The sequence below is a fragment of the Chelonia mydas genome, chromosome 2 (assembly GCF_015237465.2).
Source record: "Chelonia mydas isolate rCheMyd1 chromosome 2, rCheMyd1.pri.v2, whole genome shotgun sequence".
NCBI lineage: Eukaryota > Metazoa > Chordata > Testudines > Cheloniidae > Chelonia > Chelonia mydas.
In genome coordinates this window covers 260,030,744-260,053,378 of record NC_057850.1, presented here as the reverse complement: position 1 = coordinate 260,053,378, position 22,635 = coordinate 260,030,744, and the positions used below count along the sequence as shown (strand labels likewise).

The 22,635-nt window shown below is 55.6% G+C and overlaps 1 protein-coding gene across 5 annotated transcripts in view; it reads left to right on the top strand.

Annotated features, from left to right (window-relative positions):
• Nucleotides 1-22,635, top strand: part of LOC102944020 — a 46,254-nt gene that overhangs the window by 15,271 nt on the left and 8,348 nt on the right. The window contains exons 3-22 of one of the 5 annotated variants that reach the window (XM_043541782.1): nt 3,399-3,518; nt 4,292-4,390; nt 4,505-4,657; nt 5,159-5,317; nt 6,110-6,268; nt 6,987-7,157; nt 8,492-8,653; nt 9,149-9,310; nt 9,838-10,020; nt 10,933-11,103; nt 11,656-11,829; nt 12,026-12,187; nt 13,894-14,067; nt 15,018-15,185; nt 16,137-16,313; nt 16,563-16,733; nt 17,082-17,255; nt 18,255-18,410; nt 18,576-18,761; nt 20,401-20,628. In XM_043541782.1, coding sequence (XP_043397717.1) covers nt 3,399-3,518; nt 4,292-4,390; nt 4,505-4,657; nt 5,159-5,317; nt 6,110-6,268; nt 6,987-7,157; nt 8,492-8,653; nt 9,149-9,310; nt 9,838-10,020; nt 10,933-11,103; nt 11,656-11,829; nt 12,026-12,187; nt 13,894-14,067; nt 15,018-15,185; nt 16,137-16,313; nt 16,563-16,733; nt 17,082-17,255; nt 18,255-18,410; nt 18,576-18,761; nt 20,401-20,628 — 3,309 coding nt within the window. Of the gene's footprint in view, nt 1-3,398; nt 3,519-4,291; nt 4,391-4,504; nt 4,658-5,158; nt 5,318-6,109; nt 6,269-6,986; nt 7,158-8,491; nt 8,654-9,148; nt 9,311-9,837; nt 10,021-10,932; nt 11,104-11,655; nt 11,830-12,025; nt 12,188-13,893; nt 14,068-15,017; nt 15,186-16,136; nt 16,314-16,559; nt 16,734-17,081; nt 17,256-18,254; nt 18,411-18,575; nt 18,762-20,400; nt 20,629-22,635 lie in introns of all 5 variants that reach the window. The other 4 variants (XM_043541783.1, XM_043541781.1, XM_043541786.1 and 1 more) reach the window with 4 other exon arrangements.

Here is a 22,635-nt window from a genome sequence, read left to right as displayed (position 1 = left end):
TTTACTGAACACTTCTGCCTTTTTGGCATTATTGTTGCTAATTCTACCATTTCCATCTAGTAATGGATTCTTTTAGTTCCTAATATATTTAATAAACTTCTTATTGTCCTTAACTCTGCTTTCAATAGATTTCTCCTTGTGTTCTTTTGCTTCCCTTATAAATTTTCTAAAGTTCCTAACTTCTGTTTTATATTCATTACTATCAACTTCCCATTTCTTCTATTTGTTACATATTATTTTTTTATTTTTATAGCTGCCTTTGCTTCCCCTCTAAATTAGGTTTGGTTTTTAACCAGCACAATCTTCTTCCTCGGTTGTGGGATTGAGGCTTTTGGGGCATCTAGTAAGGTATTCTTAAATGATTCCCAAGTATCATTCACCACAACACAAGCCGTGTTTAACCACCTTATTTACAGGAGTGTTTGTTTTTGCTTGTGTGGGAGGTACAGGCTCTATCTAAGATACAAGAAGGCCCCCCATCACTGCAGTAAAGGAGCACCTCATGTTCTTTAACTCGTTAACTTTCACAGCACCCCTGTGTTATTATTTCCATTGTACAGAGGAGGCTCAAGGCTACACAGCAGCTCAGGGCTTGTGTCCCAGCTCGAATGGACAGACGCCGCTGGCTCGGCTCGAACTAGCAGTGTGGCCGTGGCAGCAGCCCCAACGAGCCGCACGGGTATGTGCCCAGGCTGTCAGGCGGAGTGACTAGCCAAAGCCCCCACCCAGGCTGCTGCAGCCACGAGGCTATTTTTAGCATACTAGCCCGGGTGGTGTGTGTACGTCACGCTGAGTGGGGAATTACCCCTCCCAGCTGCTGTGTAGACATGCCCGGAGCGACGAAGTGACTTGTCTGGGTCACACGTAAGCATGTCAGAGAAATCTGTATTAACCCTTGTGGCTACCCCCTGGTTCTCTAACGCATTCCTCCCCTGTTTCTTTTCTGCCCATTCCCGGGCAGGAATGAGCTATGTTATAACATACTTTGGCCATAGCTGGGGTGGGGTTTGGTTCTGTAGGGTAGAGCAGTGGCTCTCAACCTTTCCAGACGACTGTACTCCTTTTGGGAGTCTGATTTGTCTTGCGTACCCCAAATTTCACCTCACTTAAAAACCACTTGCTCACAAAATCAGACATAAAAATACAGACGTGTCACAGCCACACTCTTAACGGAAACGATGTTCTCCTTGTTACCATACCATTATCAAATAAATCCACTGGAATATAAATAGTGTACTGACATGTCAGTGTCTAGCGTCCAGAGCAGTATAAACCAGTCCTTGCTTGCATGAAATTTCAGTTTGAACTGACTTTGCTGGCGCTTTTTCTGTAGCCTGTTGTAAAACTAGACAAATCTCTAGCTGAGTTGATGCACCCCCTGGAAGACCCCCACGTACCCCCCGGGGTACGCGTCCCCCTGGTTGAGAACCACTGGTATAGACGGAACCGTTGGACACTTTTCTTTAGAAGTCTGATTCCGACACGGTTTTGCCTCGTTCACACTGGCTGAGTGAAACGCGCAGAGCTGGAACTATGTTTCAACTGCAGCTGGTGTAAGACCTGATTGGTGTGGCTGAGAGTTACACACATGTACACACACACACACACACACACACACACACTCTCCACGAGCATTCATCTCCAAATCCTCCCCTGGCACTAGCATCCCTTCGTTTCCACCGGTGGTAGCCGCAAGGGAGCACTAATGTAAACTGGACACTGATGCTTTGACCGCTGTGTTATCTGACCCTGTCTAGACAGCACCGTGGGGAATACTCTGGCAGCTGGTCTGCACCTCGCTCCCGCTGGTGGAGCTGCACAGGTGGTTCCAGGGGTGGGGAATGTGAAGAAAAATGCCAGTGTCCACAAGGCCTCGCCACGCAAACCACAGGCAGCTTCCACTGGCAATGGCTCATGGGAAGGCTGGGGACGACTCTCCTCCCGCTCAGATGGTGGGAACCCTTGGAAGCCAGAATGAGAGGAGAATCCAGTTCTTTCGTTTCCTCTCTGATCCATGTGGAGGTCCCTCCTCTGTCCTGAGCTGGGCTGGCATTTCAAAGCAAAGCTCAGCCCAGACCTGTTGTGAACCCATGAGTTGCCCCAGGTTTGCTGAAGACACTAACGAACGTTGCACCAAACCAAGCCTATACTGTAACCCTGTAACTAAATCCCGAACCAGGAGGCTGTGGTGTGCTCACGAGTTTCACGGGGAACCCCTCTGGCTCTGACTTCCATTGGGAAGTTTTAATTTCAGCTAAGGCAAATGAGCCATTGAGCAAATACAAAGTCTCTGACTGCGGGAAAGAGCCGTCTCACCCCGCTTCCCGCCACTCTCTGCACTGAACCATCTCCATCTCCGGGGGGGCTGTCTCTTCCCTGGCCGGGGGGAGTCTGACATTTGAAGCGGCAGGATGTAGAACATAGATAAGTCAGAGTGAAACTGGAAAGGATCCAGAGGCGAGCAACAAAGATGATCAGAGGGAGGGAACACAAGCCATATGAGCAAAGGCTGAAGGGACTGGGTATCTTTAGTCTGGAAAAGAGGAGATTAAGGGGGACATGATAGTGGTCTTCAGATACTTGAAACTCTACCATAAAAAAAGATGAAGAAAAGTTGTTCTCTCTGGCCACAGAGGGCAGGACAAGAGGCCATGGGGTCAACCTGCAGCAGAGCAGACAGAGGAAATCTCAGGAAGAACTGCCTCGCTGTCAGAACAGTAGGACAAAGGAACAGACACCTGGGGAGGTTGTGGAAGCTCCTTCCCTGGAGGTTTTCAAGAGGAGGCTGGAGAGCCGTCCCTCTGGGATGGTTTAGACACAACAAATCCTGCATCTTGGCAGGGTTAGACGGGATGAGCCTCGCGGTCCCTTTGAATCCTGTGGTTCTGTGATCCTATGAAACATGTCCCCACCCCGGGCAGCAGTACACACCGAGGTTTGCACCATCTCCTGCCCCTGCTTTGCACCATCCTGCCTGACATGCAGGTTGCCCTGTTTGTCAGCTCCCACCCAGGTCATGTGTTAACGGCCCTGTCCGGGGCTCAGCTGAACTGTAGCCAGGTTCCCGGACAGCGCCCAGACTGGGCTGGATTCTGGCCCGAGCTGAATGACTCTGCTGGCCGTGGTGGACAGACGAGAACTGGGGAGACTAGACGGAAGTCGCTCTGAGCTCCATGGACGGCCGGCGAGGTGCAAAGAAGCATTGGCCCCGTCCTACTCAGCAGCTTCATTGTTTCTCTGCCCCCGGGACAGCCCCGGTCCCCGGCTGGGGTGGCTTTGAGCTCCTGGGTGGCTGCTGGCCCTGCTCGGACTGGCTACTGGTCGCCCAGCCTCTGGCTGGCCTGGGGTAGCTCGCCAGAGCGAGAGTCATTGTGCTGAGTCTTGTTTTCCCTGACCAGGTCAGCCAGTTCCCACGCTGGCTCTTCTGGCCCTGACTGCAGAGCGGGAGGCTGCTGGCGGCCAGATCCGCAGCGTCTCCGGAGAGCGAGAGCTCGCCAGCAAAGGCGGCAGCTCAGAGGGTGAGTGAGCCCTTCAGTAACCAACGCTAAGCCACTGCCCGCCATGCCAGCCCTGGCAGTGGGTAGACTGCAGACGCCTCTGGCTGGCTGGTGTGTCAAGGGATCTACTGCACACCCGTCGCTGGGCTGGCTGAGACCTGACAGCAGGCCCAGCCCCCCAGAAGATATCGTCTAGACCCAGGGTGTCTGTCTTCTCCTCTCTCCCACCTTCCTGGGGCCCCTTTCCGCTGTCCACAGAGGGAGCCCCATGGGGTCCAATAGAGCTACTAGGAACTGACTCTGCCCCCACCTGCCACTTTGGCCCCTATGCACCTCTCTGGCAGTGCCTAGGGGCCGGTGATACAGCCCAAGGGGTCAGGGGAGAATACCCTGGCCCTTTGCAAGCCCCAGCATAGATGGCAGATTGGGGGAGGGAGAAGCTCATGGTGTTAGGGGGAGTCTGATCCATGCCACAGCCCAAGACAGCTGCTCTGACTTACACTGGGAGTTGTCAGCCCAGAATCTGCAAGCACAGCCCCCTCCTCCGGGGACAGAACGGGACCCTCCGTGGTCAGCTTTCTCCTACCACCACTGAGTAAAGATGGTCTCCTGGTGCGAATCCCACACCAGCAGCCAACAGACCTCCCTGCGGTGAAGCGATGGGAGGCTGCTGGTTCTGCAGCCTGAGGCATTTCATAAGGGTAATAGGAACCATGTGGATGGAGACCACCCCCAAATAGATAAAATGGTGCCCATCGTGACATCCACTATTCCATGCACCCACGTCTTTCTAGGTGAAGAACTGGCCTTTCCAGGGGATGACCCAGATGTGGGTGGATTCTGGGACTCAGGGCAAACAGAAGAGGACGGGTGCCCCACAGGAGATGAGGAAGGTAAGAGATTCCCTGCCCGAGGTGGAAAAGAAGGAAAGAAAGAACTGCTCTTTCCTCAAGTCAGGTGCCGATCACACTGGGCTTCTGGTAAGTTTTTCTCCGTGTCTCAAGCAGGAGAGCGTCAGGGCAGCCTGCATCTTAGCGCACTGATGAAGCTGGTGAAGGAAATCCCAGAATTTCTCTTTGGGAATTCAAAGGCCACTGTGGAGCCAGCTGAGGCTGCTGATAGTGAAGCTGAGATGGGCTCTGAGAGGGCGTGTGCCGACGGTAAGTGGGTACCATACACTGGGAATAGCACACCCGCAGGGAGAAAGTCCCTGGTTCTGTTTTATTTATGAACCCTGAGCTTGGTTTTAAGGTGCAAGTTGAAAGCAGAGAACGTAGTGGCTTTGTGTATACCTACCTGAGATCCTTTTGTGCACCAGGGATGGCAGGGGGGAAAGCAGGAAATTGCATGAGGGAAAACTGGACTAAAGGACGGTAAAGACTGGCCTCGCTGGCAGAGCAGAGGAGGCGTCCGTGGGTCAGTAACGTAGAGGAGTTGACAGGTACAGATCTCCTGAGCCTGAGGCCAGAGCCTTTTGCCCACAAGACCATCCATCCTCTCGATTAGTGGTTCACAGATGCCCATCCAATGACAGTGGAGAGGTTTCTCTTTAACACTAGGTCTAAATATCCACTGTCAAAGATCCAGGTGGTTTTATAGGGTTAAAATGAACCCGCCCCTCAGCAACAGGCCCTGAGCTGATGCTGGCTTTGTCTGTCCAGTTAAACCAGAAATAACTCCAGAGAATCCACCTGCCCTTGGCCTGGAGAACTGTTTAGTGGAAGTATCTGTCAATAGACCCAGTCATGCCGACACACCGAGCAGCTGCGAGTCCACCAGTAGCACGGAAGGGGCTCAGCTTGGGAGGCTGTATGCGGAAGGTGAGTCACGGAGGAGTCAGGCTATGCTAGTGACATGGTAGGTACCAAAACTGCCTTGGCCGGCCGACACGTCCCAGAATAGTGCAGCAGGAGTGTGACACAGTTGTCCCGGGTGTGTGAGGGGACGCGGAAGGATCGGGGCAGGGGGGGTCTTAGAATGGTACGGATTTGGGATGGACACGATCTGCTGGGTCCCATCTAGCTCATCCGTTGGGAACCAATCTGAATGAAATTAAATGGCTAGAGCGACAAGGCTTCTCCCCCTTCCTTTGCGACTTGACTCCACAATCCGTTAGATCTCATGGGTTCCTGAGATCCAGCCTAAACTTTCCTTTCCTCCGTTCAATTTGGTGACCTGTCCTCACACCCCTTTGGGTCAAGCTGAGCATCTCCCATTCCTGCTGGTTCATACCTTCCCATCCCCTGGTGTCTCTTCCTCATGGCTTAGCCAAACTTGACATCCTGAGGCTGCGTCTTTCCCCCTAAATCACCCCTTCCCTGGGTTTCCTTTCCCTGAAAACATTCCAATTCATCCATGACCTTCAGGCCCTGGGGCACCAGATCTGAATGCCTCGTTCCACGGGCACTTTTGTAGAGATGACCTGCTCCGGGGTGTGATGGATCTGTATGTGCAGCCCAGCCTTGCTGGCAGGAGTGTGAAGAGAGAAAAGAGAAGTGCTGGGGGTCAGTGTAGGTTCCTGTAGATTTGACAGGGCTCAGAGACCAACTGCACCACGCTGCCGCGGCTCCACATCTCCCGCTGATCTGTTTCTTTTCTGACTATTAACACAGAAGTGGCTCCAGAGAACAGCCCCCTCCAAGGTCTGCTGAACTGCCTGAAGGAAATTCCCATCAACAGGCCCCGTCACCCCAACATGCAGAACCCCAGCGCGCAAGGAGACGTGGAACACAAGAGAGTGGGGGTGGAGATGAAGAGCTTATGTGCTACGGGTGAGTTAAAATGTCTTAATACCTTAATGCACAAAGGAACAGCATCTCGCTAGGCAGAGCGGAGAGATCAGACACTCTGCTTCTGGTTGTGTGGTATAATCAGAGAATGAGCTAGGAGCTGATTGACTGACACTGGTTTTACACTGATGTAACTTCAGTGGAGTGACTCCTGATTTACACAGTGTAACTTAATAGCACAGGCCCCAGGGTACAAAACTACACAGCCCGAATTTGGGGCCCAGTTAAGCCCAGAGTATTTGGGTGCCAGCTGAATAAGAGCCATTCGTTATTCGCGTGTCTGTGTGTCCATCCTACAGGGGTGTCACTGCATTGGTCAGTATTCTTGCTACGCAGAGGAGAGGTACATGCATGAACCAAAATCCGTGTTGCCGTGTTAACCTTCATATGGCCATGCTCCATCCTTCCTACACTGCATCCCCTTCTTCGCACCGGTAACTGGAGAGAGGTGTCTCAGAAGGGGAAGAAGCGCTGAGGCCATGTTATTTCTGTGATTGTGGATCTTCCCTCCCTTGGTTTCAGGCATTCTAAAATCAAAATGAACCTAGTTTCTGGGTGGACGCTTGGCATTTGAAAGAAGCATGTGGCCTGTCTACGGTCTAGCCGCTGATCCAGTCGGCTGTGTTGACTGTGTTCAGGAGAGAAGGAGCCGAGCCATTCGGTTGCAGGACTTGGACTGAAATTGAGTTTGTTTCTGTAGTTAAAACAGAAGTCACGACAGAGAGTTCCCCGACCCAGGGGCTGACGGGCTGCCCTGTAAAGAGGCCCAGTTATCCAAGCACCCCAACCAGCAGGTCGTCTACCAGCAGCGCACAAGCGGGTGTGGAGGACAGGAGGCTGGAGCTGGGGCTTTGGAGATGTCCTTATGAAGGTATGGTTCAGTCAGGCATAGGATAGGGCCTGACATGTCTCCTGGTAGAGTCCATGGAAAGACACCTGTTGACCTCAGTGTCAGTGGATTGGCCCCTTCTCCTCAGAAGGAGGATGTGGTTTGCAAATGTATACGGTTATAGGATTCGTGTAGGGTGGAGTTTTGGCAGCAGGGTGATGTGCCATTAGCTGAACACTCTAGGGCTCTGGGATGGATTTGACCTAAAACCTCAGTGTGTTCTCAGGACCTGGTCACTCCATTGCTGGGGCTTGCGAGCTGACAGAGGGGTCTGAAATTCTGAGAGATTTGGAGAGAAACCGGAGGGACGTCTGGGGATCAGAGGACAGGACTGCATAACCCCATATGAACACCACTGATTCTTACACCAAATAAAATAGGTCCAGAGAAGCCCTTATTTCCTCCCCGATCGGGACCAACTCAGCCAGTGCACACTGGCACAAAAGAGAGGAAACACAGTGACCAGTCAGGCTGTCTGGGGAGAATCTCCGTAAAGGCCCCTAGAAATATAAACTCTTGGGTTCTCAAGGTTAAACCACTGATCAGCCCAGAGTCCCGTTTCCTACAACCCTGGGGGTACCGTACTAACCCCTCCCACCCGTACGTTATCTACAAATGTGCCCCAGCTCCTGACTGCTGGCTCTGAGCCCCCACCTCTGGGGCTTCGCTGACGATCCGCTGGTTGTTCCCAGTATTGACCCTCTGCCTCCTAGATCAGCGGTTCTCAATCGGGGGCCCTGGCCCACTGTGGGTCCGCGAGCCCTTTCAGGGGGGCCACACGGCCCCGTGGCTGAAACCCAAGCTCAGTGCTGAAGCTGGGAGCAGCGCGGGGCTGAAGCCACACCCGCCCCCCCCCCCCCCGACGCCGTGGCCTCTGAGTGAGTCAGTGGGTGAAGGTGGCACTCCCTCTCTGGCCCCCGCTGTGCGGAGCTGGCTCGAACCCTACCAGACTTTGACCCCCACCCCAAATAGAAGCAAAACTGTGCCTATGCCTAAGGGTCCCCCCTGGCCCGGAGCCCTGAGTTCCCCCTCGCACCCCCTGCTGGGCCCTGGAGTTTTTATAGCATGTGGAGGGGGCCTCAGCAAGAGAAAGGTTGAGACCCCCCCCTGCCCTAGATCTGGGCAGGAGGTTCTCCCAGCGATGGGGGACCAGCCCCACCCACTCTCCCGGGGGTGGCACTCAGAGGCTGGTGTTTAAAGGGCTCAGGTCATGTGATTCAGAGTCAGGTGGAACCTTTTTCCCGTAGGGCGAGGGGAAGTTAATTGATTGAGTTAATCATGTGTTTATTTTAATATTCACGCCACGGCGACGGCAGAGAATAGCCCCCTCCAAGGCCTGCTGAACTGTCTGAAGGAAATAATTGTTCACAAGCCCCATCATCCCCACCCATCGCCCTGCCAATCGGCCAAGGGCCGCACGCGAGGAGACCCAAGGCAGAGGAGGCCGGAGAGCGAGGATGGGAGCTCCTCTGTAGAAGGTGAGTGTGTGTAAAATTATAGCTCCCCTTTTGGAATCGGGAACAGCTCTTTGCAGCCGGTGCTTGGCTGCCCCTCGCGTGATGCTCGCTGTACGGGCAGGGCAGTTGGCGAGAGACGCAGGAGCGGGGTGACTGGCCCTCAGAGTGTGTCTAGGCCTGGTGCCTGGTTCCCACGTTGTCTTGCACATATTTGTAGGGGAGCTGGCTCGAAAAATCCAGTGCCCACATCCGGGGAGCAATAATGCTGAGCGCTTGCACAGAGAAGCCATCGCAGGGCAAGTCTTGGCGGGCTTTGCCGGGGTGGGAAGGGTCGTTATCTCTCTCCCAGGCGAGGTAAGTGCAGGGATGTGTCTTGCTCAAGTGAATCAGTGACAGAGGTGGGGGTAAAAGCCCGGGGCCCCCTGCCCAGCTTGTTCTCAGTCTGCCAGAGTACTGAATGGATGGACTGAACCAGCCCCACAAGTGCTGACCCGGACTTTGCTGTTCTGCATACAGTGAAAACAGAAGTAACCACGGAGGATCCACAGGACCCCGGCTTGGAGAGCTGCCCATCAGCCAGGCCTGTGAGCAAAGCCAGCCCTCCTCCCGGGCCGTCCAGCCGCTCCCCCATTAGCAGGGCAGAAGGGGAGGCCAGCGGTAGGAACCTGTTTGGCGAAGGTGAGCCATCGAAGTCACACCCCATCCCGTGTACGTGCCTTGTGTGAGATGGCACCGGAGGGGGCGCGGGCCATATGCCGCTCTGCCCCTGCCTGCCTTCCCTCCCACTGTCGAGACTCTGCCATGATGACCGGCTGGTGGATGGCTCAGTGATCCTGGGGTCTGTCTCGCCTGCCCGCCATCCATCGCTTCCAGCGGCCCGCCCCCGTCCAGACCTCCTGGTCGTCGTATTTATACCCAGCAAGCAGAGCCAGTCCGTCCCTCAGGCCACACTGCTGATGTAAGGAATCCCCGGCCACATAGACAAGTGCGGGGTCAGCCCGTGCTCCAGGGGCCTGTCTGAGGGGAAATGCTTTAACAAGGTGCGGTACCAAGGTATCGGCCCCGAAGGGGGACGAGGCAGAGCGTCACATGGCTGCTGCCTGCGGAGGTCGGAGGCGTGGGGCAGCGGGTCTCTATCGTGCCCCATAGCGAAGGGAGCTGCTGGGCAGCAGCTGCCAGAGGCTGAAGTTCTGACTTGCTCACAGGAGCTGTTAAAACGGACGGAGCTGCGGGGAGCTCCCCTGCCCAGGGCCTGCTGAGCTGCTGGAGAGACGTGGCCGGCCCCTGTCGTCCCGCCCGGCCAGCCTGCAGCTCCCCCACCAGCAGCGCCCACCGGGGGGCAGACCAGAGGGGGCTGGACCCGGGGCCCTGGCACGGTCCTTGGGAAGGTGAGAGGGGGGTTCGCTTCCACACTGGGGAGGGAGACGTTCGCAGCAAACCTGAGGCCCCGCGGGTTTAAGAGGCAACAACCCGCCCCTCACCCCTGGGCTAGTCGTTGCTGAAAAGGCTTGTGGAGCGTCAGGAGCTGAACGCTCCTCGAGCGGGTCTCCAGGGCCGGGGAACGGGCTCAGGCTGCGGTGGGGACGAGGTGCGCAGCGAGGGAGCGGAGGAAGAGCCAGCGAGCCCCCCGCTGCGAGCGGGACGGCCTGGTTCCCTGCTGAGAACCCAGCCAGACCTTGGCAGACTAGGCGGCCGCCAGGGCACGTCATGGGGAGCAGTCGCCACGCCGCATTCACACTCCGGCACAGACCTCGGCGTTCCCCCGTGCAAGGGGGTTTGCACGGATATAATTGCACCAGTGTCACTGGGCAGCGCTGGGGTAAAACAGGGCTTGCACCAGTGCATTTGAAATGAGGGTAAGCCACAGTGGCGCACACCCCAGTACACACTGGTTGAAAGCATCTATCGCAGTTTAGCTCTGCCAGTGGAAATGAACCCCGTCTAGACAGCATCCTGTAGTGCTGTAACAGCTCTGCGTGTATTCCCAGCAAGCGCCCACAGCACTGGCCTGTGTCCCAGAGCCTTGGCTAGTCACTCCGGCTGGCTGCTAGCCTCAGAAGCCAAATTCTCTCCCCAGAACAGGCTCATAAAGCAAAGGACTCTCAAAGTGCCTCTCAGGTCGAGACCAGGAGGCTGGTGGGGCCTGCACAGCCCCCTGTGACTCTGCCCGTTTGGGGGATCTCCCTGCGGGAGCCCGGGGGGCTGGCCAGTGAGCGGTACGGCGGGGTGACTGTGCTGGGGGCAGACACCACCTGTCCTGCACCTGCAGGCCGTGCCCTCTCCATTGTCCGTTAAAGCAGAGGTGGCGCTGGAGGACTCCCCGCTGCGCGGCCTGGAGAACTGCCTGAAGGACATCGCCGTGACCAGCCCCCGTTGCTCCCACCCACCCGCTAGCCGCTGCTCCAGCCGCGGCGCACAGAGAGCCCCGGGGGAGAGGCCTGGGCGAGAAGCTGGGAGCCTGTCCGCCGAAGGTGAGAGCCGTAGTGCGTAGTGGGGGCGCCCCCGCTGGGTACACCTCGGAGACAAACGTGCTGTGGCTGGGCAGGAAGGGTCAGCTCCTCTGCTTGGAAATCGGACAGTGGGCAGGGGAGGGGGTTCAGATCCCTAAAATCTCTATGATTTGGGCACCAGTGGTGCCAGACGCATTGCGTACACAGGGGCCTTGCTCCATGCATTGGTCCGCCTGCTCTGCAGAGGAGGGACTGTACTAGGGAACATGCAGAAATCAGCGGGTCATTACCAGGACCAACCTGGTTCCATCCCCAGCCCTTTCTGTGCCGCCCATCCCACGGGGGTGCAAGGGGCAGAGAGGAGGGGTCTCGGAGTGCAGTTGATTGCTGTTCACGTCCATTTCGAGTTGAATGAGCCGCTGGCCCAATCCCCAGGGTCTGATCGGAGGGCGTCTAGTTCTGGGAGCTGGGGAATGGGCTGGTGGGTTTATCATGCGCAGAAGGGCTGGGACGCCTCTTCCAGCCACAGCCACTGGGCTGTTATTCTGGGCATCGTTCCTATCGTTAAAACAGAAGCAGCGACAGAGGATTCCCCCCTGCGTGGCCTGCTGAGTTGTGTGACAGACACAGCCGCACCCTCCCCCCAGCATCCCAGCCCGCCGACCTGCAGGGCCTCGGCCAGCGGCACCGAGCGGGAGACGGAGCCGAGGGGAGCGGAGGCCGGGCTCTGGAACTCGTCCCCGGGAGGTAGGACAGTGCTCCAACCAGCGGTCCCAATTGAAGTCCATGGGAATCTGCCACAGACTATATGGGACCAGGACTGGGCCCTAGAAAGGGGTGGGATGGGCCAGAGTCCACTGTTGCTATCTGCGGCTCAGGAGCAGGTCGGTCCTTTGGCCACTGACCCTGAGCTGGAGCGTGTGTCTCCATGTTTCTCAAGCAGAGGTGACGCCAGGGACCAGCCCCCTCCACGACCTGGCGAACTGCCTGCAGGAAACACCTGTCCGTACATCCTGGGCTTCCCGAGTGCTGGCCCGCAACGCCGGAGCAGATGTGTCACCAAGGAGACCTGCCACGGGGATGGTGCGGAGCTGGTGCGGAGAGGGTGAGCCCAAGAATACACGAGCTATCACACCGTGGGTCCTGTCGACAGCTGCCCGGCTCACTGGAGGGTCCCAGCTGCCCACCTGCAAACCCCTGTCACTGAGCGGTCTCTGCCTTACCCATCTCCGACGCTCGCACGGCGCTTAAACAGCCTCTTCGGTCGCTCTTACGTTACGATTCCATTTCTAAATGGTTCCAAAGGTTCATAAATGATGAATGGACGTGACAAGCAGGAGACAGGTGCCGATGGGCACATCACCAGCAGCGGCTACAGATGGTTATAAGCAGGCGTGGTAGAATTCAGGGGGTTTTATATTTTTGACAGATAATATTGATATTGATTTTTAGCATTTTTTTCCTGTTTTTAGCCATTTAAATGTTTCACAGTTGCGCAAAACTATGAGCTGGGTGGGGGTGTCTGTCGCTAGGGGGGTCAGACAATAACTACTTACTGACAGTAGACCGTGAGCTTCAAAAATGTAAAGCTTTATAGCCATTAAAAGACAATCTGTCAACACTGTGTGTCAAAATATACCCATTAACTATCCTTGCATTAAACCCTACGTCCGCAAGCTGTATTTTCCCTACTTTGGCCATAGAATTGTGGGACTGGAAGGGACCTCGAGAGGTCATCTAGTCCAGTCCCCGGCCCTCGTGGCAGGACGAAATATATATACATTTTGATGACTATTGATGGAAATATTTTTTGTCGGTTTGTGTGTGTACGGAGAAATGCACGTTTGCTGACAAAAGTCTAACCCTTCCAAGCTCAGTTATAAGCCATAGTCAGAAGCAGTTTGTTGGGCTCTGTACCAATTGATTAACATGTGTGTCAATCGTTTATTAACCCTTTTATAAGCTATTTATACAGGGAACCGTACTGTAGAGTTTGACCTCCTTTTCTCTCCTTGGTCTTGCTGCGATCAGCACTCTGATCCTTCCAGGCGGCTGTGAGGTTTGTTTTACCTCCTCGTCTCTCCTGTCTTTGCCTGAGTGTCTTGCACAGCTTTCAGGTCTCTCTGGCGTCTGTGCGATCAGGTCGCTCCTCCTTTCCCTTCTCCATTCCTTTGCTACAGCTCCAGAGGGGTCTGGTTCCTCTTCTTTCAGCCACCTGGTTCCCCCCGGCTCTGTGCATGCACTCTCTGATTCGCTTGGCTATGCCAGCATTGTTGCATTCCTTGGCTCTGGTTTCTCTAAGGCTTTGAGTTGGTTTGGGGTCCTAGAGAGGAAGGATGGCATGGTGGGTAAGGCACTGGGGTGGAACACAGGAGAGCTGGGTTCTGTTCCTGGCACAGGCTGTCTGTGTCCTGGGTCAAGTCACTTTGGGTCTCGTTTACACTGGTGTACATCAAGAGTATGTGGGCCAGACCCTTGGCACTGTTGAGGTCCCTTTCCATCCCAGAGAATTGGTAACAAGCTTCATGTGTTCAGGAAAGGAGTGAATGAGACACTGTGGGGACCATTAGATCATCTAGCCCGACCTCCTGTATAACACGGGCTGTTCATGTTACCCCTGCGCTCAGCCCGCTCTGCACCACCCCTACAGCTAGTCCCCACCTTCGGAAGGGCGTACGTTTCTCTTCTAAAGCAGGCAGCGGGACGAGTGTCTGCCCAGGCCGAGAGCCGGCCTAAGGCCCGGTAGGTTTTACAGAGCTCAGCGATATGTAGCTCCAGCTGATATTGGCTTTGGATCTTTTCTTTAAACAGACATCAGCACAGAGACCTCGCCACTCCAAGGTCTGGAGAACTGCCTGAGGGACATCCCGGTAAATAAACACCGTTACCCCCACATGCCAGCCAACGTCGCCTTGACCAGCCCCACGCAGAGAGACATGGGACAGAGGAGGCCAGGGGCCGGGAGCAGGAGATCACTTGGAGAAGGTCAGATGAAGTGTTTACACCATAACCCAGTGTCACCGCCATAAGGATCAGGTGGCAGGGAGGGTCAGCCGGAGCCACAATAACACCCCATGGCAATCCTATTCCAGTGCTAACCATACTCCTGTGCAGTGATAGCCTGGCTCACTTCCATCTCCATTCCACGCACTGAGCAGAAGTCACCCCTCGGCAGGGTCCCAGCACACGGCCTGGGCGCCACTTCAACTCTGTGGGCTCCAGGGGTGAATTCCACCAGACCTGCGGCCCCTGAGCTGCTGCTAACTTTCACTGTGCATCACACAAGTAGAAATAACGGGGGGAAGAGTTTGCGTTCCTGGCGTGCAGATTCTGATCTCGCGTACGTCTGTTTTGGCTTCTGGCTTCTCCCTATGCCAATGAGAGCAGAATCAGACCTGGGCTCTGAGTGGCGTGTGGTTCTGGTGCACGCTTTGCCTTATGGAGGGGTGGGGATGATGTGTAACCTGCTATAAACACAACGGGGGTGCGTGTGTGGTTTTTTAACCCATAAAAACAAACACAATGTGGGCTGGAAGCCAGGGGTGTCTAGAGAGGATTCTCCCCTCTATGGATTGGGGAAGCTTTTCCAAGAACTAGCTGCAGGTAAACCCGCTTCTGCCAGCCTGCTGCTCTTCCTGCAGCAATAGAAGTGAATCCAGACAGATTTGATCTCTTCACAACAAAGGCTCCTATTTATCCCTGGTGTAACTCTGACTTGAGTGGAGTTCCTCCAGGGATGAACCCAGCTGAATATCTCAAAGTCCCTGTGAAACACCTAGAATTCAGAGCCAGAGACATTCAGAGCCTCTGCCTCGACAATCGCAGTATGGGAGCGGAGGTGAATCGCACTGGACGCAGGCTCATTCAGAGATGGAGGGAACCCATCCCAGAGCTGCAGGCCATGCCCTGACGCAGGCTTGGTGTTGTTTAAACAGACGTCAGTACAGAGAATTCACCGCTGCGAGGCCTGGAGAACTGCCTGAAGGACATTCCTGTACCTAGCCGTAGTCAATCCAGTACCCCAGTCAGCCACTCCTCTATGAGCAGCTCACTGGATCCACGTGGCAGACTGGAGACAGCGGGGTGGCCAGTGAAAACAGAAGGTAAATAGAGAGTTCACAGTGTCCCTGGTTCAGCTTTGCAGAACTCACCATGGCATGGATCTGAAGGTAACATCTGTCTGCGTCGCTTTTCGGTCTGTTTTACTAGCCCTGGAATTCCATGGAAGCATTTCCCTTTTTAGGGCAGGATTTTCAGACAGGGAAGCAGCTCCTTGTGGGATAGTCCCAGACCCACTGGAAGTGGAGCTTAGCCCGACTTTGGGGGGAATTGATACGTTATGGGCATATCGACAGCACTGTATGTCAGCCACCAGTGAATACCTAATACCTTGAATGAGTCTGTTCCTAAATTCCCTGTCAGCCGTGCGGCTGCCTATTTAGTGCCGCCCAGGTGCTCAAGGAAGGTTTGAACCCCTCTGATCTCTCCTCTGGAGCAGGGTTTGGACCCCTCTGATCTCTCCTTCTCTGGAATACTTTTTGCTTTTCTCCCAGATTTTACGATCTGCTCTTCTTGCCTCTTGCTGCCTTCGGTTTAGTTCTTAGGACCCCTCAGGCCAGATACCCAGCTGGCTCACATCGGCGGAGCCCCCGTGACTCCTGTAGCTTTGTGCTGATTTACAGGAGCTGGGGATCTGGCCCTCGGCGCGCGTGCAACACGTGGTTCCTTTCACACTTTTCTGGCAGCTTTTCCATGGATTTGCACAGTGCTGATTCCCACACCCCGACGTCCCCCAGACCCTGAGGTACAGTGAGACGTGGCTCGCTGGGAAGCCCATCACCGCGGCTCCTTGCCGTGGCCCCGGCTGTGCTGGGGTCTCCTTTTGGGGCTCCCTACGGTCACACACTGCACTCCCGCTGGAGGGCCCGAAAGGCTTGGCTTTTCAGCGTGCCTGGCAGGGGCTGGGAGCTGGGAGCAGAGTGTCCGAGGCGGATGGGAGCAGGGCTGTAACTCCCAGCCTCCTGCTGACAGAGATGTCGTACCTTTCGTTAAAGCAGGGGCCGTCTCAGAGGTCACGCCACCGCTCCAAGGCCTGGAGAACTGTCTGAAGGACATACCCATGACCAGGCCCAGATGCTCCAGTGAAACTAGTTACTTCGACCCCAGCAAAGCCCCGGGAGAGGTGGAGCAGAGGAGACCGGTGCCGAGACCCTGGAGAGCATGCGCGGCAGGTGAGACAAGGAGCTGGGAAAGCACTGAAATGGGTGGGACTGCGTGTGACTCCTCAGTGGGCTTCTGGGAAAGAACGGGACGGAGAAGAGCGAGAAGGAGGGATTAAGATTTGATCCTTTTAAATTCACCTTCATCCCACTCTTTAAATCTAAAAATGTTTTGAACCACTGGGTCCTGAAATCCCCCGGGTGCCCATGACACGTCCCACCCGGCCCTGATGTTGGGCGTTTGTATTATTAAACCAGCAGCAAGTGCGGAGAGCTCCCCCCTCTACGGACTGATGAACTGCTTGAAGGAAATACCCGCAGGCCGGCCGCGCTATGCCAGCACCCTGTCTAGCTACTCCTCCAGCAGCAGTGCCGACGGGGAGAGGGACCCGTGGGGCGCTGGGCCGGGGACGTGGAGGTGGGGCAATGAAGGTGAGCCAGGGGCTTCGTGGCATCTCGTGGACTGTCAGGCCATGCCGTTCTCTCCATGAGCTCTCCCCGGCCTCACACAAAGCAGCCAGCTCTTACGGCAGCTGTGCTGGTGACGGGGTGATCTGCACTAGCAGGTTATCTGGGGGCATTGGGGGGTGATGGTGGGCAGTAACCCTGGGCTGAGGAGCAATGGTGAGTGGGGGGAACTGTGGGGCGAGGGGACCAGTGGGCTGAGGAGCGATGGTGGTTGGGGGGACCGTGGGCTGAGGCCCTGGTGAGCGTGGGGGACCGCTGACAGCAGCTTCTCTGTGGCCCAAGCTCTGTGCTGATCCTGTGTTGTCTAAACAGAACGGAGCCCCGAGAATTCCCCTCTCCGAGGCCTGGAGAAGTGCCTGCAGGAGATCTCGGTGCCCAGGCCCCGGACCCCCAGCTCCCCCACCACAGCTGCTGTGGTGGGCAGCCGGCGAGGAGACACAGCGCAGAGGAGGCCAGAGACGGGGCACTGGGACTGGCACGGTGCAGGTAAGAGGAGGATCAGGTTCACAGTGTGAAAGGAGGGGCTGTGCCCTTTCCTGCTGCCCTGCTTTCTGCCAAGGCCCCTTGTTTGCCTGGTGTGAGAGGCCCCAGAGCCAGGCCTCACCCACGGTCCTGTACAGAAGGGGACGCTCCGGAGTGCGGACGGGACAATCAGTGAATAGGACACATGGAGGGGGATGGTGGAGTTTTCCTTCTCCCTGTGTCTGCCCCCCAGAGTCAGGGTAAACCGAGGCGCTGGGCAGAAGTGTGAATTGGGGGAAGAACGAAGCGATGGAGCCTCCGTTGGAGGCGGAAGGAATCGGACCCTTTGCCGAAGTCACCGCAGAGCGCTCCCCCCTCCATGGCCTGCAGCGCTGTCTGACGGGCCTAGCGGGGAAAGGCTCCGTCGCTCCAGCAGACCTGCCAGTGACAGCCCCACGCGGGGGTAGCGCAGCGGAGCCCTGAGGCGGGGTTTGGAGATCACAGGCGGAAAGTCAGTCCAAGGTGCCCAGCCGTGGCGGTGGCCTGGGTTAGCAATCTGAACGTCGTCAGGTGGGGCTCGGGGGTGAACGGTGGGAGGTCGTTCGGGTACGAATCCTGCTGGGCCAGAACAACGGTCCCTACGCGAACCACCTTGCTCGAACGGGACGATCGTACTGCAGGCATCTGGCAGATCCAAGACAGCCCTGGGCTGTTACTTGATGTCCAGGTGTCCATGCAACGGTCACATGGTTGTGGTTGCTAGAGGGGTGGTGAGGAACCTCCAGGACAGACGGGAACTGAAACCAGCACGGCAGCAAATCACCTCTCAGGAATACGCGCTTCACCATGCTTCCGAGACCAGGCGAATCCGCGGGGCCCCGCCACAGAGAGGCCATTCCCTGAGGCCTGTCTCGGAACAGGCTCGTGCTCGCGACCCCATGGCACGCTCTGCAGCGCCGCGGTGTCTGGAACGAGCGGCACCTGGCAAGAGTCTGACTCTGCCTCTGTCTGTGTTTATTGTACCTACAGTCAGCGCCCATGTCCACGGCCCAGAGAGCTGTCTGAAGCCTCTGCCTGGAACCAGACCCAGTCACGCCAGCCGCTTGTCGCCCCCCAGCACAGCGGGAGACGCGGGATGCAGCAGCCCAGAGGCTGGGATTTCGAGATTTCAGGCTGAAGGTGAACAGTGGGACTTTAAATTGTATTCCCTTGAACCAGGCTTGTTCCTGGCTCACTCTCTGGGCAGGGGAACTGCAAACCTTTCGGCCCGGTTGGTTTTCCAGGGCTTGAGGGAAGGACTGACCTGGCCTAATGCCCACTCCCTGTCTGGTTTCTCTGCTGCAGATCAAAGGCAAGAGGAAAACCTCCCAGGCCTGGAGGAGGTAGCTGCGCCCAGATCCTGTCCTGCCCAGTCCCCTCCCAGCAGCGCTCGGGGAGACGCAGAGCGGCAGGAATGGGATGTGCACGCGAGGAGCTCCAGTAGCAGCGGTGAGCCGGAGAGCTTGGATGTTACGGCTCTGTCTAGATCAGGTACTTCTCTGGCCCCCAGCACCATGCCTCCCAGTCTGTGACTGCATTTACTCTCCTTCACCACTGTGGGCAGGGCAGGGGTATGGTCCCTGGTCACACAGAGTCTATGGCTGAGCCGGGGCATGAACCCAGGTCTTCACAGTCCTAGTCGAATGCCCTAATCACGGGACCACCCAGCCTCTACTTGTCCTGCCTCTGACTCTCACACGTGATGCAGGATTCACTTCCAACTTTTGGGAGCAACAAGGACAGCCATAGTGTAGACAGGGCTCAGGAGCGCTTCACTTAGTTCTAGTGGAATAACCGGGTGTCTCTCCAGGAGGCTGCTCAGTTCAGACTGGGAGTACACACTCAGAATGGCTCCCTGCTGCCCTTCCCCTTCCCTGTACACCTGCCCCTAACATGGAGAGCTCAGTTCCCATTGGCTTCACTCGGAGCTGCACCCGCAGAACGGGAAGCATTCAGTTATCAGCACTGCTCACAAACCCTACCGCTTGGGAAGTAGCTCTCAGCCCCTGGGAGCCTCCTCCCCGGTGGCCCTCTACCTCGCAGCCCGTCGTGCAAGGCGCTTCTCCTCGCACAGCTTGGGGCCTCCATGGCAGGGGCGTCTCTTTCCGCTGTTGCCCTCCAAGGGGCTCGCTGACTGGTCTCCCGTCTCCAGCGAGCATAGGAATGGGTCTGCCAAAGCTGAACCAGGCAGGAGAATCCAAGCTGCTGCCACGGGTCTGAGAGCCAGGTATGGTCACGGAGACCGTGAGCAGCTGACCCGGCTTTATAGCAAAGGGCCTTGAGAGGCTTTTCAGTTTGCTTAAAGCAGAGGGAACGGCAGTCGGTGACCCGGAGAGTTCTCGGAAGGAGAGTCCTGTGAACAACCTGTCACCCCAGCACGCCAGCAGGACGGGAGTTATGGGGCCACGGAGAAGGGGGACGGGTGCTGGGAGATCCCCGAAGGAGTCATAGGGTAACCCAAGGTCCCGTTTAGGTACCAGTTCAAGGTACAAAAGTCTAGTGCAGACCAGCCTGAGTTGGGGCTGAGCGTCTGCATCTTGCACTGAAGGCAGCAGGAGAGGCAGGTCCTCAGCCCCGAGACTGGGGTGTCATCTGCATGCTGGTACCATTCGTTCTGGGGTAACCAGGGAATCTAAACCCCCGAGGACAGGGCGAGGAAGGTACCAGAGTGTAGCCCCCAGAGCCAGGTTAACTCCACCTCTGTGTAACCGCCCGCTGCACTCTCAGGAGAAAGCACCGCTCGCCACTTAGATTATAACGAGCGTGCTTCTGCATGGCGACGACCACGCTTCCCGCCTCTCCCGGGACAGTGGAACAGTACATAAGAGCAGCCACACTGGGTCAGCCCAAGGGTCCATCTAGCCCAGGATCCTGTCTTCTGACTGTGGCCAATGCCAGGTGCCCAAAGGGAATGAACAGCACAGGGAATCATCAAGTGATCCGTCCCCTGTCGCCTATTCCCAGCTTCTGGCAAACAGAGGCTCGGGACACCCTCCCTGCCCAGCCTGGCCTATAGCCATGGATGAACCCGTCCTCCAGGAGCTTGTCGAGTGCAGAGCAGCTCGGGCAGAGCGTAAGCCATGGACGTGGGGACTGGGACACAACCCGGCTCAGGCTTGATGTTGTTCAGGTGTGGAGGGAGCTGGCCCCACGGAGACTGGCCAGGAGCGGACAGCAGACTCGGCTATTTCTGGGGCGGCAGAAGTCACGGTATGGAGCTCGCCCCTCCCCAAGCTCAACTGTTTGAAAGAGATCACTGCCAACAGACCAACGCCTTCCTCACCGCCTGCCCACACTGGGCAGGGAGACGGGACGCTGAGGAGAGCAGAGAGCAGGGGGAGGAAGCTGTCCGGGGAAGGTGAGCAATGGAGTTCATGGCTTTAACACCTTAGGCAGCCGCACTGCAAGGCCTGGCTGGTCCAGGGGGTCTGAGACGCCTGAGAATAAGCCCGGGGCATGTGGCTTGCCGGGGGCTGGTTTCCTTCCCAGAAATCAAGGTTCTGCGGGTGCTCGAATGCACACGTGTGGGTGTCTGGATTAGGGCTCAGTCTGCAGGCTGGGTGCAAGGCTTGTAGGCTCTGCAGAGAGACGCCTAGATTCGTCGGACCAGACAGGGCGAGAGGTTGCTTCCTCCAGCCCCCTGCACAAATGTCAGATGTATCGCTCAGCTGAGGTGGAGAGGGGGAGAAAACCACATCTGCCACCACAGCAGATTCTAGACACGGGCCCCCCTCGACCATTCCTCCAAGGGCTTTGATTGTACCTCTCGGCTGGGGACAAAGGGAGAGGAAAGTGTTCCCATGAGCAGGGCCGTCCTTAGGCATATGCAAAATACGCAGCTGCATAGGGTACCTGAAAATTTGGGGCACCCCTGGGTCTTAGTGTCCACACTTCTGGCTTTCCTATCCCTGTTCTGACCCTTCCGGCAGGCTCCCAGCTGGCTGCTGCAGCCTGGTGAGTCTTCCTCGGGAGGGGATCTAGTAGGTAAAAGTGAAAAAGCCTCCAGCCTGCCCGACCTATTAGCACAACATGGAACCTGTTAAAGAGCCATTCAAGGGGGGATGAAGCCATTCAACAGGCATGTGCCAACCCCCAGGTATAGACTGTCAGTTTCTGAATTTACTGACCAAAACAGTTGGGCATTGCTGTAATATTTACTCAGAACATGTCAGTCTACAGGACCTTAGTTTAAAATTTGCTTTAAAAATATTTCATTAGTGAGTTGGTGAAGATGATAAAATCACATCTCTAAAAAATCCTTGCATAGATTTTTAGATGCACAATCATCTTTAGCCTTAAATGCTTGGATCTTCAGACATATCGTTTTTTAAATAAATCCTTCAAAAGACCACCCTTCTCTAACATACACATTTTAATTTTAGGTTTCAGAGGAGCAGCCGTGTTAGTCTGTATTCGCAAAAAGAACAGGAGGACTTGTGGCACCGTAGAGACTAACAAATTTATTTGAGCATGAGCTTTCGTGAGCTACAGGTCACTTCATCGGATGCATTATTTTAATTTTAATTACTATAGTAAAAAACACTTGTTTCCAAAGTCTTCCTGTCCTTTCTGTCCATCCCTTTCTCCTTGAAGAGAGCCCTTAAATGACAATACCCCTTTCCTTCCAGATAGCTGGACAAAGAGTTTCCTTTTCTTTCATAGAATCATAGAATATCAGGGTTGGAAGGGACCTCAGGAGGTCATCTAGTCCAACCCCCTGCTCAAAGAAGGACAATCCCCAATTAAATCATCCCAGCCAGGGCTTTGTCAAGCCTGACCTTAAAAACTTCTAAGGAAGGAGATTCCACCACCTCCCTAGGTAACGCATTCCAGTGTTTCACCACCCTCCTAGTGAAAAAATTTTTCCTAATATCCAACCTAAACCTCCCCCACTGTAACTTGAGACCATTACTCCTTGTCCTGTCATCTTCTACAACTGAGAATAGTCTAGAACCATCCTCTTTGGAACCACCTCTCAGGTAGTTGAAAGCAGTTATCAAATCCCCCCTCATTCTTCTCTTCTGCAGACTAAACAATCCCAGTTCCCTCAGCCTCTCCTCATAAGTCATGTGTTCCAGACCCCTAATCATTTTTGTTGCCCTTCGCTGGACTCTCTCCAATTTTTCCACATCCTTCTTGTAGTGTGGGGCCCAAAACTGGACATACTACTCCAGATGAGGCCTCACCAATGCCGAAGAGAGGGGGACGATCACGTCCCTCGATCTGCTGGCTATGCCCCTACTTATACATCCCAAAATGCCATTGGCCTTCTTGGCAACAAGGGCATACTGTTGACTCATATCCAGCTTCTCGTCCACTGTCACCCTTAGGTCCTTTTCCGCAGAACTGCTGCCTAGCCATTCGG